Raw genomic sequence first — 12,011 nt, 5'->3', positions numbered from 1 at the left:
TTGGCAGCAACTGCCCTGCTAGTACAAGCAGCAGATAAACTGACTCTTGGGCAAAACATGAACATAAAGGCCCCCCATGCTGTGGTGACCTTAATGAATACTAAAGGACATCATTGGCTAATGAATGCTAGACTCACCAAGTACCAAAGTTTGCTCTTGGATTTTACACAGTGAAAATCCCTGAGTAACCACTGAAGTTTGTAACACCCTGAACCCTGCCACCTTGCTCCCGGTATCAGAGAACCCTGTCGAGCATGACTGTGTAGAAGTGTTGGACTCAGTTTAGCAGACCTGACATCCGGGACCAGCCTTGGGCATCAGTAGACTGGGAACTATACATGGATGGGAGCAGCTTCATCAACCCACAAGGAGAGAGATGTGTAGGGTATGTAGTGGTAACCCTGGACACTGTTGAAGCCAGATCGTAGCCCCAGGGCACTTCAGCCCAGAAAGCTGAACTCACTGCTTTAATTTGGGCCTTAGAACTCAGTGAAGGTAAGACTAAACATTTACACTGATTCTCGGTATGCCTTTATAACCCTTCAAGTGCATGGAGCATTATATAAAGAAAAGGGCCTATTGAACTCTGGGGGAAAGGACATAAAATATCAACAATAAATTCTGCAATTATTAGAAGCAGTATGGAAAGCCCACAAGGTGGCAGTTATGCATTGCAGAGGACACCAGCGAGCTTCCACCTTGGTGGGTTTGGGGAATTCCCGTGCTGACTCAGAGGCTCGAAAAGCAGCATCTGCCCCCTTCCGGGCATCAGTCAGAGCCCCCCTGCTCCCTCAGGTACCTGATCTTGTACCTACTTATTCTAAAGAAGAAAAGGACTTTCTCCAGGCAGAGGGAGGACAAGTTGATGAAGGAAGAATGGATTCGGTTACCACATGGGAGAGTAGCTGTGCCATAGCTGCTAGGAGCCGCAGTTGTACTGGCTGTGCATGAAACCACCCATTTAGGTCAGGAGTCACTTGAAAAGTTGTTAGGCCAGTATTTCTACATCTCGCATTTGCAGCCCTTGCCAAAATGGTGACGCAGCTGTGTGTTACCTGCTGACAGCATAATGCAAGGCAAGGTCCAGCTGTTCCGCCCAGCATACAAGTTTATGGAACAGTCCCCTTTGAAGATCTCCAGGTGGACTTCACAGAGATGCCAAAGTGTGGAGGTAACAAGTATTTACTAGTTCTTGTGTGTACCTACTCTGGGTGGGTGAAGGCTTATCCAACACGAACTGAGAAAGCTCATGAAGTAACCCATATGCTTCTTCGAGATCTTATTCCTAGATTTGGGCTGCCCTTACGGATCGGCTCAGATAACAGGCCGGCGGTGTTTGTGGCTGACTTGGTACAGAAGACGGCAAAGGTATTGGGGATCACATGGAAACTGCATGCCGCCTACCAGCCTCAGAGTTCCGGAAAGGTGGAGCAGATGAATCGGACTATCAAAAATAGTTTAGGGAAAGTATGTCAGGAAACAGGATTAAAACGGATACAGGCTCTCCCTATGGTATTATTTAAAATTAGATGGACCCCTTCTAAAAGAACGGGATATTCCCCTTATGAAATATATCATAGGCCCCCTCCCACATTGCGGGGACCTTCAGGCACTCCCTGAGAGTTAGGTGAAATTGAGTTACAGCTACAGGCTTTAGGAAAAATAACACAATCTCAGCCTGGGTAAATGAGAGATGCCCTGTTAGCTTATTCTCCCCAGTTCACCCTTTCTCCCCAGGTAATCGAGTGTGGATCAAGGACTGGAATGTAGCCTCTTTATGGCCATGGTGGAAAGGACCCCAGACTGTCGTCCTGACCACTCCCACCACTGTGAAGGTAGAGGGAATCCCAGCCTGGATCCACCACAGCCGTGTAAAACCTGCAGCACCTGAAACCTGGGAGGCAAGACCAAGCCTGGACAACCCTTAAAGAGTGACTATGAAGATGACAAGCCCTGCTCCAGTCATACCCAGAAGCTGACTGGTCCATGCACAGCTGAAGCATGAGGAAGCTCATTGTGGGATTCATTTTTCTTAAATGTTGGACTTGTACAGTAAGGACTTCAACTGACCTTCCTCAGACTGAGATAGGGCAAAAACTTGAAACAGTCTTGTTGTTTAAAAGGGACTTGTGAGTATAATGCCACCCAGTATAAGGTATGCAGCCCAGGAAGTGACCAGCCTGATGTGTGCTATAACCCATTAGAACTACTGATCCCCGTTAAAAAACAGAGTATGTAACTCTAGGAATCAATGGAACTGGACTGGCAGGAAGACCTGGATAGTGAAGATGAGAGTGAGAACTCCCACTAGTGAGTGAGGTTCTCAAAGGGGGGAATGAGGAGAGAAGCCATTTCTTTTACTGTCTCCTATCTCTGAAGAGGAGAAAATAAAAGTTAAAAAAACGACAGGAATGAAGTCAGTGGCAAGACCAGCCAGTGCCACTGACCAGGCCTGAGGTTACTTTTAACCCCCCACTCTAACCACATGTGCTCTCAATCTATCACGACCCTTTCAAGTGGAACCCCTTAGAGTTGTAAGTCCTTAAAAGGGCCAGGAACTCTGTCTTCGGAGAGTTTGGCTTTTGAGATGCAAGTCTGCCAACGTTCCTGGCCAAATAAAAAAACCTCTTCTTTCTTTAATCCGGTGTCTGAGGAGTTTTGTCTGCAGCTTGTCCTGCTACACCCCCACCTTTGAGATCTGATCAAGTTCCTCATTCCCCACCTCTGATGTTCAGCTGTCTCTCCATATACTCAGGGCATTGGTCCAGGACTCCCACCTATACCCAAATCCACACGTACTCAGGTCTCCAGTCAGCCTTGTGGAACCCAGCTCTCCCTATAATCAGGTTTTGAACTCTACTAATAGCACATTTTCCATCAGCATTTGTTTGAAAAACTTCACATATAACACAATTCAAACCCATATTGTTTAAGAGTAGACTGTGTAAGTCCTAGGCCTGCTTTCAGCAAGCATCCTGTTAGGCCAGTTGAGCCAGAATATTCCCTTCTCTCAAATCCGATCAAGCTCCTCACACCATTCAGTGTACTCAAGGGATTGGTTCCAGGATCCCCCCCAGGTACCAAAACCCGAGCATACTCAGTCGGTCTTGCAGAACCACAAATAGGAAACATTGGCCCTCTGTATATGCAGGTTTCACAACTCACAAATACTGCATTTTCCATCCACATTTGGTTGAAACAAAAATCTGCATCTAAGTGAACCCCTGTTGTTCAAGGGTCGACTGTGTAAGTCCTGGGCCTGCTTTCAGCAAGCCTTGACTCTCCTCTTAGAAATGTGCCATCCTCCAGCCCCTCATGCTGCCCCTTGGCTATAAATCCCCATGTCTCCTTTTCAGAGTTGGACTCCATTTATCTCCCCTACTACAAGTCTTAAATAAAGCTTTCCTTACTGTTTTAACAAGTTTTAACAAGTGTCATAATTTTTTTCTTTAATCCTCTTCCCCTACCACCCCCACCTCTCTGGAAAAGTCACCCAGCAAAGTGAGCAGCCCTGTCAACTAAACAAAATTGACTCCTCACCTTGACATTCAAGGCCCCAGGCAATGATCTCAAGACCTCTCTCTCTTACTTGTGCCCCAAACACAGCTTCACTGTTTGTCATACACACCTGGACTTTCCTCCCATTCTGCCATTGCCCAGCCTTTTTCTTCTACCTGGATCGTTTTCTCCCCTTTCTTGAAACCCACCAACTCCAAGTCACAGCAATCTCTCCCATGGTGATCAGAATAATTATCCCTTTGGATTAATTTTTCCCATCTTCCATAACAGAACCTCCCATTTTAGCAGGCACATGGTTCTCTGAGATAAAGCTACATCGAAAGACTACATTTCCCAGCCTGCTCTGCAAGCTGATGTGGTCACATGCCTAAGTTTTGACCAATGCAATGTAAGAAGAGCAAGGTGTGTCACTTCCAGGAAGTGTTCTTACAGGCAACAGGCATTTCTTCCTCCTCCTCTTGCTTCTACCTACTGATGTAACAGCTGGACCTACAACAGCCATCTTGTACTGTGAGGTGGCCTTGGCCATGAAAGCTGCACAGAGTTGAAGCAACTGGGTTCCTAACGCCATAGAACGTCATACCAGCCTTGGGCTGTCCCCACCAGAATTGAACATGGGAGAAAAATGACCTTCCATCTCATTTTAGTTACTAGTCTTTTGGAATTTTCTGTAACTAATGCTATTCAGTCCATACCTTCACACCCCTGGAGGTGTGGACTCTAGATTCTTGGGTTTACCATACATACCACATGGAACCATAATTTGCATGTTCTTCCCAAGCTAAACAGTAAGTAATCTAAAGGCTGGAAATGTGTCTGAAATCTCCATCTTCCCCTGCCATGTGAGGCATGAGGCTTCTGTATGCTCCCACCAGCCTTGCAGGAGAAACATGTCCTTACCAGGATGTCTGAGCCCTCAGGGTCCTCCCCCGTGGCTGGGCTGGAGGAGTTGCCGAGTTTGAACATCCAGTACTCCTTGGCAGTGACAAGGAAGTTCCATGGCAGTAGACTGCCAATGCCCAGGCTGAAGAAGATGATGTATGTGCCATAGAAGCGGTCCTCGGGCCTCTGTAGGCCAGGGGGCGGGTGGTCCAGCAGCTTCTCAAGCAGTGCCTCCTGGTCAGCTTGGAGACTGCTGCCTATGGTTCTGTAGGTGGAGTTTGAACTGTGCTGAAAGTCGTCCTCTGAAGCAATGGCCACTATTGGAGCAAGAAGGGCAACAGAGACAGGGTAGGTAAGTAGAAACTGAGGCTGGGGACAGCTGGGGACCCACCCAGCCTACAAAATGACCATGCCCCCTCACCCTGGGCTCTGTAAAGTCACTAAAGCCTGGTTGGAGAACTTCATTTTAAGGATCAGGGAGAAAGACAAAAATTAGACCTTGAGAAGGGCAGGATGTCAGAACTGTAAGTGTCCTCAGAGGTCACCCCAACTATGCAAGTGCAACAGAGGTAGCACATAATTGTGGAACAGGCTGGGTGTAAACCACTGCATGATAGTGGGGACTGTGGCAATGTACCCAGAAAGGCAAACCTAGTCTAAAGGCATTCACAGTTCTGTGCAGCCATAAAAAAAGAATTAGGACCCCTGATGGGCAAAGTGATCTTTAAACCCTTTTTGACTTTATTTGAAAGAAATAAGGGGCAGGATAGTATGTAGAATATGCTACTATGTGTGTAAAAAAAGTGGGGAGAGAAAATATACATACGCATATGTATTTGTATATGCATATAATATCTCTGGAAGGCTACATAAGAAGTTTCTAACAGTGAGTGGCTGCCTCTAAGGAGGGAGACTTCCCTGCATTCTTATTTGTGCCTCTTGAATTTTTAACTATGTTCCTAGTTTATTATCAGTTCCAAAATAAAATTAAAAGTGTAAATAAAAATAAAAACCTTCAGATTAAATAATTGTTTAAAAAACTGGTAGTGTCTAGGGCTGCCTCCATAAGCTGGTGTGTAGCCTCTGATAGTCCATTCCCATTTCATTTGTGGGGAAAGAGAGGTCCAAAGAACAGAAGGCCATAGACTAGGTAAATGGTCAAGCCTGGGTTTGCAGCTCCTGCCTGGGTCCCACCTCTGCTCATCACGCCCTACCAGGAGTCAGCTACTTTCTTTTTTTTTTTTTTTTTTTTTTTGAGACGGAGTCTCGCTCTGTTGCCCAGGCTGGAGTGCAGGGTCCCGATCTCAGCTCACTGTAAGCTCCGCCTCCCGGGTTCACGCCATTCTCCTGCCTCAGCCTCCCAAGTAGCTGGGATCTACAGGACGCTCGTGATCCACCCGTCTCGGCCTCCCAAAGTGCTGGGATTACAGGCTTGAGCCACCGCGCCCGGCCGAGTCAGCTACTTTCAATCTATGGTAGCGCCTAAGACAAATGGAAGAGCCTGGGCTACCAGCAACTATTGTCTACATGGCCTTGGGCAGGTTACCATATTTCTGTGCCTCAATTTCCCTAAATGTAAACCCAGGGAAGCCATTTTTATGATAGTTATGCAACTGCAACTGGCTGGCAATGCCTGGCCTGTAAGCAGCTGTTGAACAAATGTCAGCATCTCCCTGGCATCCTGGGCCTGTCGCATGGCTGGCTGGCTGCTGGATTTGGCTGTAAAGTAGCATGCCTGCTTCTTTGCTCTAGATAGCACCTAGGATGTGGCAGCAGCTTGTTAAATGAGAAATGTCTCCGTAATGCTGAGGATGGGACACTTCAGAGTCCCTTCTGCAGTAGCCTCTTCCCTACCCAATAAACTAATAAATAAATAAATGCATCTTGATTTCTATAGGAGGCTAAACCTAACTCAAAGCATCATGCCAAGAAGACTGGGGCCTTTATTCCCTGGTGGGATGGAATGTGGGTGCAGAACCTTATCCACTATTTCAGGAGAACCTCAGAGCATCCCTTGGAATTAGAGCAAAAAACATTGCTCTCTTTTTTCAGATGGAAAGACTGAGGTCTGGAAGGCACTTGCTATGTCCCACATTCAAATAGAAAGAACTTCCAATAGCTAAACTTAAGTCCAGTAATCACAAATGCCAAGGTCTGTGCCTAACAGAGGTCACACTTGAGGCTGACAACAGCCTAATATATTAGGTACTACTCTAAGACCCATTTCACAGATGAGGGGTCTGAGGCTCAGAAAGGTTGAGTAACTTGCCCAGGGTCACAAAACTAGCAGATGGCAAGAGTGAAGTTACACAGCCAAGCAGACTGGGGACCATGCTGGACTCCTCAGCACACCGGGGAGGACTGGCTGGGAATGGGAATCTTGTGTCTGCTGGTTCCAAGTACAAGCATCCTTCCTGCAAGCGTTGAAGTCAGTGAGTAGGGAGGGGCCCAGGCACACTGAAGGCACCCTTGTCAATGTTTGCTGAATGAATGGACTCTGCACCACCAGGACATTCTCCCCTGCTGGGGTAGCATGTACCCTGGAGCCGGCAGGCGGGAGGCCACTGGATGCCCAAGTGCAATGCATCCAGCCAGCAAGTCTATTTTAAACTCCTCTGGTTAGCAGAGCCCCTCCCCAGCCTGGATTCGGATGGAGGCTAGCATTAACAAGCTCACTGTCTGGAAGCTCACTGTGTGGAAAATCTCTTTCCACATGCACCCACTCACAGAGTAAAGGCCACGTGAAGGCACAGCAAGAAGGAGGCTGTCTGCAAGTCAGGAAGAGAGCCCTCATCAGAAACCAAATCAACCAGCATCTTGATCTTGCCCTTCCCAGCCTCCATATCCGTGAGAAACAAATTTTAAGCCACCTAGTCTATGGTATTTTGTCTGGCACAAAATGGTACAAATGTAACAAGCTCACCTGTTACATTTTAAAAATTAGTGTTTAAAATGTAAAAAATAATCATGACCCACCCACACAGAACAAGAGAGAACCACAAGTGGTTCTTCCCAGAGGCTCCAGCTACCTGTGGCTAGAAGGACCACCAGCCCTGTCACTCAGGACCACACTTGGCTAGGGCCCCCTTCTCAGTACCTGGCGTCTATTTGTCAAGGACCATTCAGCCTTGACTGAGCTTCTGAACAAGGAGCCAGGAATTTTCTCTAACCAGGGTCACAGGCCAGGGCACTGGAGTGAGCAGTCTTATTAGTCTTTACAAAAGCTAGCTGCTGACTTCTGGATTAAAAAAGAAAGAGAAAGGCAGGCAAGGAAGTGCCCAACCTTCCCCAAAACAGGCTGGCTGTGGCCTGGAACGTGCTCCTGGGTTACCTGCAGGAGCCCGGCCATGCATAGAGAGGCAGCCCTGCACAAGGAGGCAGGCACTGCTGGGGCCGCGGCAAAACCTCATCTGGGCCAGGAAGCCTAGGTACTGGTTCCAAGGAGGCTCCTGACTCTGGCTAGGTGGCTCTCCCTTCTGTGCCTCGATTTCTTGGGCTGTGAACCGGGGTGGGGAGCTGGTAGGGCTAACCTGTGGGAGGGCACTGGGAAGCGCAGGGCACCGCCCACTGGCCGCTGCAGAACCGGCTTTGCGGTGTAAACAGCCCCAGCCTCAGGCCGGGCAGCTGGGACCGAGAGAACCAGCCACCATCTGGATACTTCGGGCCGACAGGTCCATACCAGGCCCCCACCATACAGGCAGTAAGGTCCAGTCTCAGGGAGGAGGAGGAGGGGAGAGAGGATTTGAGGAAGAGAAGACAAAGACCCAGAAAGAGGGGTGGCAGAGAGCAAGGAGGGAGAGGAGGGACGGTGGGGAAGGGACCACGGAGGGGGTGGGGTCCTTTGGCTCCCCTGGCAGCCCGCAGCCGTCCCCAGGGCCCGGGAGGGAGGTCGCTGAGCGCGAGTCTGAGGGGGGCCAGGACCGGAGCCGGAAGAGCCCGAGCCGGCCCACACTTACTGTCGCCGCTGCGCTGCGCCGCGCCGCCGCTGCCTCCGGCGCACGGCCAGGACCACTGGGCTTGGTAGGCGGCAGGCGGGCTCCTCCCCCGGCCCCGCTCCGCCCCTCCCGGCACCACGCCGCCGCTTCCCCGTTTGCAAACAAGCCTTTTTCCTTTGTCTTCTGCCGGCGCGCCGGTGCTCCCCCTCCTGGCACTGGGCTGGGGCCAGCCTGCGCCCATTTCACAGGAGAAAAAGTGAGGCGCCCAGTGTTAAACGCACTGCCCATGCTTGCGATGGGTGCGCGGCGCATCAGGCCTCCTGGTTGCTGCTCCTTTTTTACCTTGGAGTCAGACCCCACTGTCTGAGACCTCCCCTTTAGCTACAATAACCTGCACCCCAGGACTAAGAGGAGCCCTCATCTTGCCCCCACACCGCTGCCAAGACCCCTCTCCAAAGGCTGCTTCTACCCTTCCCGGCTGCCCCTGCTCTGGAGGTGAAGCGGGACCCACACCTGGACTGAACTGGGCCTCCCAGGCTGGGCAGCTATTTTCAGTAGACACAGAACTTGGCAGTCAGCAATTCCAGCCCTCACACTTGACCGCAGCCGCAGCGTGTAACACACAGCTGCTGCGTGTTCTTTAAGAAAGTGGGGGCCGGGCGCGGTGGCTCACGCCTGTAATCCCAGCACTTTGGGAAGCCGAGGCAAGCGGATCACCTGAGGTTGGGAGTTCGAGACCAGCCTGACCAACATGGCGAAACTCCATCTCTACTAAAAATACAAAATTAGCCGGGCATGGTGGTGCGTGCCTGTGATCCCAGCTACTCGGGAGCCTAAGGCAGGATACTCTCTTGAACCTGGGAGGCAGAGGTTGCAGTGAGCCGAGATCGTGCCATTGCACTCCAGCCTGGGCAACAAGAGGGAAACTCCCTCTCAAAAAAAAGAAAAGTAAAGAAAGCGGAAACCAGGCCGGGCGCACTGCCTCACGCCTCTAATCCTAACGCTTTGGGACGCTGAAGCAGGTGGATCGCTTGAAGCCAGGAGTTCGAGATCAACCTGGTTAACATGCATGGCCAAACTCCATCTCTACTAAAATTACAAAAATTAGCTGGGTGTTGTGGCGCACACCTGCGATCCCAGCTATATGGGAGGCTGAGGCAGGAGAATTGCTTGAATCCGGGAGGCGGAGGTTTCAGTGAACCGAGATGATGCCACTGCACTCCAGCCTGGAGCCTTGGTGACAGAGCAAGACTCCAACTCAAAAAAAAAAAAAAAAAAAAAAATGGTGGAAACCTTCCTGACTCCCGGTCCTGGCCCAGTTGGCCAATTCAGAGCAGGGATCTAGATGCTTCACAGGGCCTGAAGATCTGTGACCATGGATAGTAAATCCTTGCAGTTGCCATCCCAGGGCTCAAGAGTGCCACAGAGCCCATCGAGGCTGTCAGTAGTGTGGACAGGTTCTCAGAGCATCCCCACTCCCCGCCCCAGCCTCTCATTTTATAACCTCCATTCCCCAAACACTGGCCTGATCATATGTCTCTGGGTACACATCCAGATTCTGGGGACCTCTCCCCAGGAGGGTTGCTGCTACTCCCCACTCCCTAAGGGTGGTGCTATACCTACTTTGTTTGCTCTTCCCTCATAGTGGGCACATAATTTGTGTTCAATAAATACCTGGATTGATACAATCCATCATTCAAGGGGTGCAGACTGGGAATCCAGAATGGATCATTTAACAAGCTCCACCAGCAGGCGAGTTTGGAGACTAGCACCCTAAATTGTCAGAAAGCCCCGCAGCCAAGGAGAGGAAGGGGCTTAGCTCCAGACTTACGAGCTGCGGGATAATGGTGAAATTACTAAACCTCTCTGAATCCCAGGGTCGGCTTAGGACTAGCGGGAGCATTAAGTCAGGTGATCCATGCCAGGCACTCAATGCAAATTTCCATCACTTCCAAGGAAGACACTCCCCACCCCCAGAATGTGATAGTTCATATGCTAGTTTAGTCATCAGGCCTTATTTTTGGCCTTCTTTACATTGGAAAAAAAATCCTCTAATATACAAAGCATTTTCATGAACAGTCTCTCATTTGATCTCCCCTCCCCCACCCCAGTACCCAGTGAAATGGGATTGTTGTCCCCATTTTATAGATGGGGAAACCCAGGCTCAAAGAGGTAAAGTGGCTTCCCAGGGCACACAGCTGGCAGTGATGGAGTGGCAGAACCCAGAGCCAAGGCTCTTTCTGTCATGCCCGGTTACAAGCAGGCAGGTGAGGCTGAGGGGAGGGGGCACAGCCCAAGGGACAAAGTCCTAGGATCCAGTGAGGGCAGCAGATCAGGGCTATTTCTGGCCCAGCCTGGGGACCATGCCCTACCTCTGTGAGGCTCCAGTGCTTTGTCACTTGATTGCTTTTACTTCAGGCAGAGTCCTCAGTTGTTTGTAGTCAGTGTTATCTTTATCTTTGGAGAATCTGCATGTATGTGAGTAAGTGAGACAGTTTCAGGACACCTGCTTAGAGAATCAGAGGTGCCAGGAGCCCTCTTCCAGAGCTCTGAGGCTGGGGTCTTAATTCAAATGGAGGAGGCACCAGCCACTTGGGGATCTGCTGTTGCTAGGGCTGAGTTCAGGAAGGGGCTCTGGGGATGGCCTCCATTATGAAAGCAGAAAGCTATGGGAGGAAACAGGTTGCTAATGCATCCGTGGGGCTGCTTCCCGGCCAATGTGGGCTTGTCTTCTCCTCCAGGATCTAGGCAGATGGTGGTGGTAATGTCTAGCTTGGGGGCAAGATGAGTCAGGTACTGTTGGGCATTCAGCTTCCCAGGGAATGTTTGAGGCTGTGGGGGATCAGGGAAGGAACAGGAGAATGGGGGTCCAGAGGCTTGAGCTCTGAGTCTGCCCCGGTCCCTGGCCAGCAGGCACTTCAGTGACCAGGTAATAAAAACATTTACCCTGACAGATGATCAGAAAAGAGGGAGATAGGGTCAAGAAAGGGAAGTAGAGAGGAAACAGAATAAAAGTGTTTTCACAACGCCCACTTGACAGCAGCGGACTCCAGGGAGGAGAGGGATGGGGAGGCTGGGGTGGGCAGGCCTCAGAAATTGGCTGGGTTCCTGTCTCTTGCCTGAAGTTATCCTGAACATTGCTTTTGATAAGGGCTATAGGAGTGGAAAGGTAATTTTTTCTAGCCTTCCTGAGGTAGGGTAGACCCCCGAAACAATCTTGAGATTGAGAAGAGTAAAACAAATAGAAATTTAGTAATGTTTATAAGTCATGCATACTTGGGAAATACTCAGATAAATGAGTAAATCTCCAAAATCCATGACTTTGAGTTCAGGTTTAAATGCCATCTTCAACTGAAACAAAGAAAGAAGGCCCAGCTGTGGGGATCTGGGCAGGAAAAGCTCAGTCAACAAGGGGAAAGTTGGTCTTGCAGACTGAAGTTTGTGCCTTCTCCATTGGTAAGTGTTTCTAGTGATTAGAGACATCTTTCTCTTCCTGGTGCAGACAGGGAGATACCCTGACATATCATTTCTTTTAGAGATGTAAGTTTCTCTTTCCAAGGGGTAAGTTTTCCTTTTGTTCTTAGAGCTTCTCCTGAGTCTGCAGTTTCTCAAAGTAACCAGCTCAAAATTATTCTTATGCCAAGGAGGCATATTTTGGGTGGCCTATTCTGGTCT

At 49.7% G+C, this 12,011-nt stretch overlaps 1 protein-coding gene across 2 annotated transcripts in view; it reads right to left on the bottom strand.

The window, feature by feature from the left end:
- SLC29A3 (solute carrier family 29 member 3) overlaps positions 1-8,440 on the bottom strand; it is a 49,985-nt gene extending 41,545 nt beyond the window's left edge. The window contains exons 1-2 of one of the 2 annotated variants that reach the window (XM_003903813.3): positions 8,358-8,440; positions 4,420-4,718 (exon numbers count right to left, since the gene is read on the bottom strand). In XM_003903813.3, the coding sequence (XP_003903862.1) occupies positions 4,420-4,718; position 8,358 (300 nt within the window). In that variant the 5' untranslated portion in view covers positions 8,359-8,440. The remainder of the gene's footprint in view (positions 1-4,419; positions 4,719-8,357) is intronic. The other variant, XM_009214737.2, reaches the window with a different exon arrangement.
- Positions 8,441-12,011: the final 3,571 nt, after the last annotated feature.

Source organism: Papio anubis, chromosome 11 (genome assembly GCF_008728515.1).
Source record: "Papio anubis isolate 15944 chromosome 11, Panubis1.0, whole genome shotgun sequence".
NCBI classification, from domain to species: domain Eukaryota; kingdom Metazoa; phylum Chordata; class Mammalia; order Primates; family Cercopithecidae; genus Papio; species Papio anubis.
This window is presented reverse-complemented; position numbering and strand designations above follow the sequence as displayed.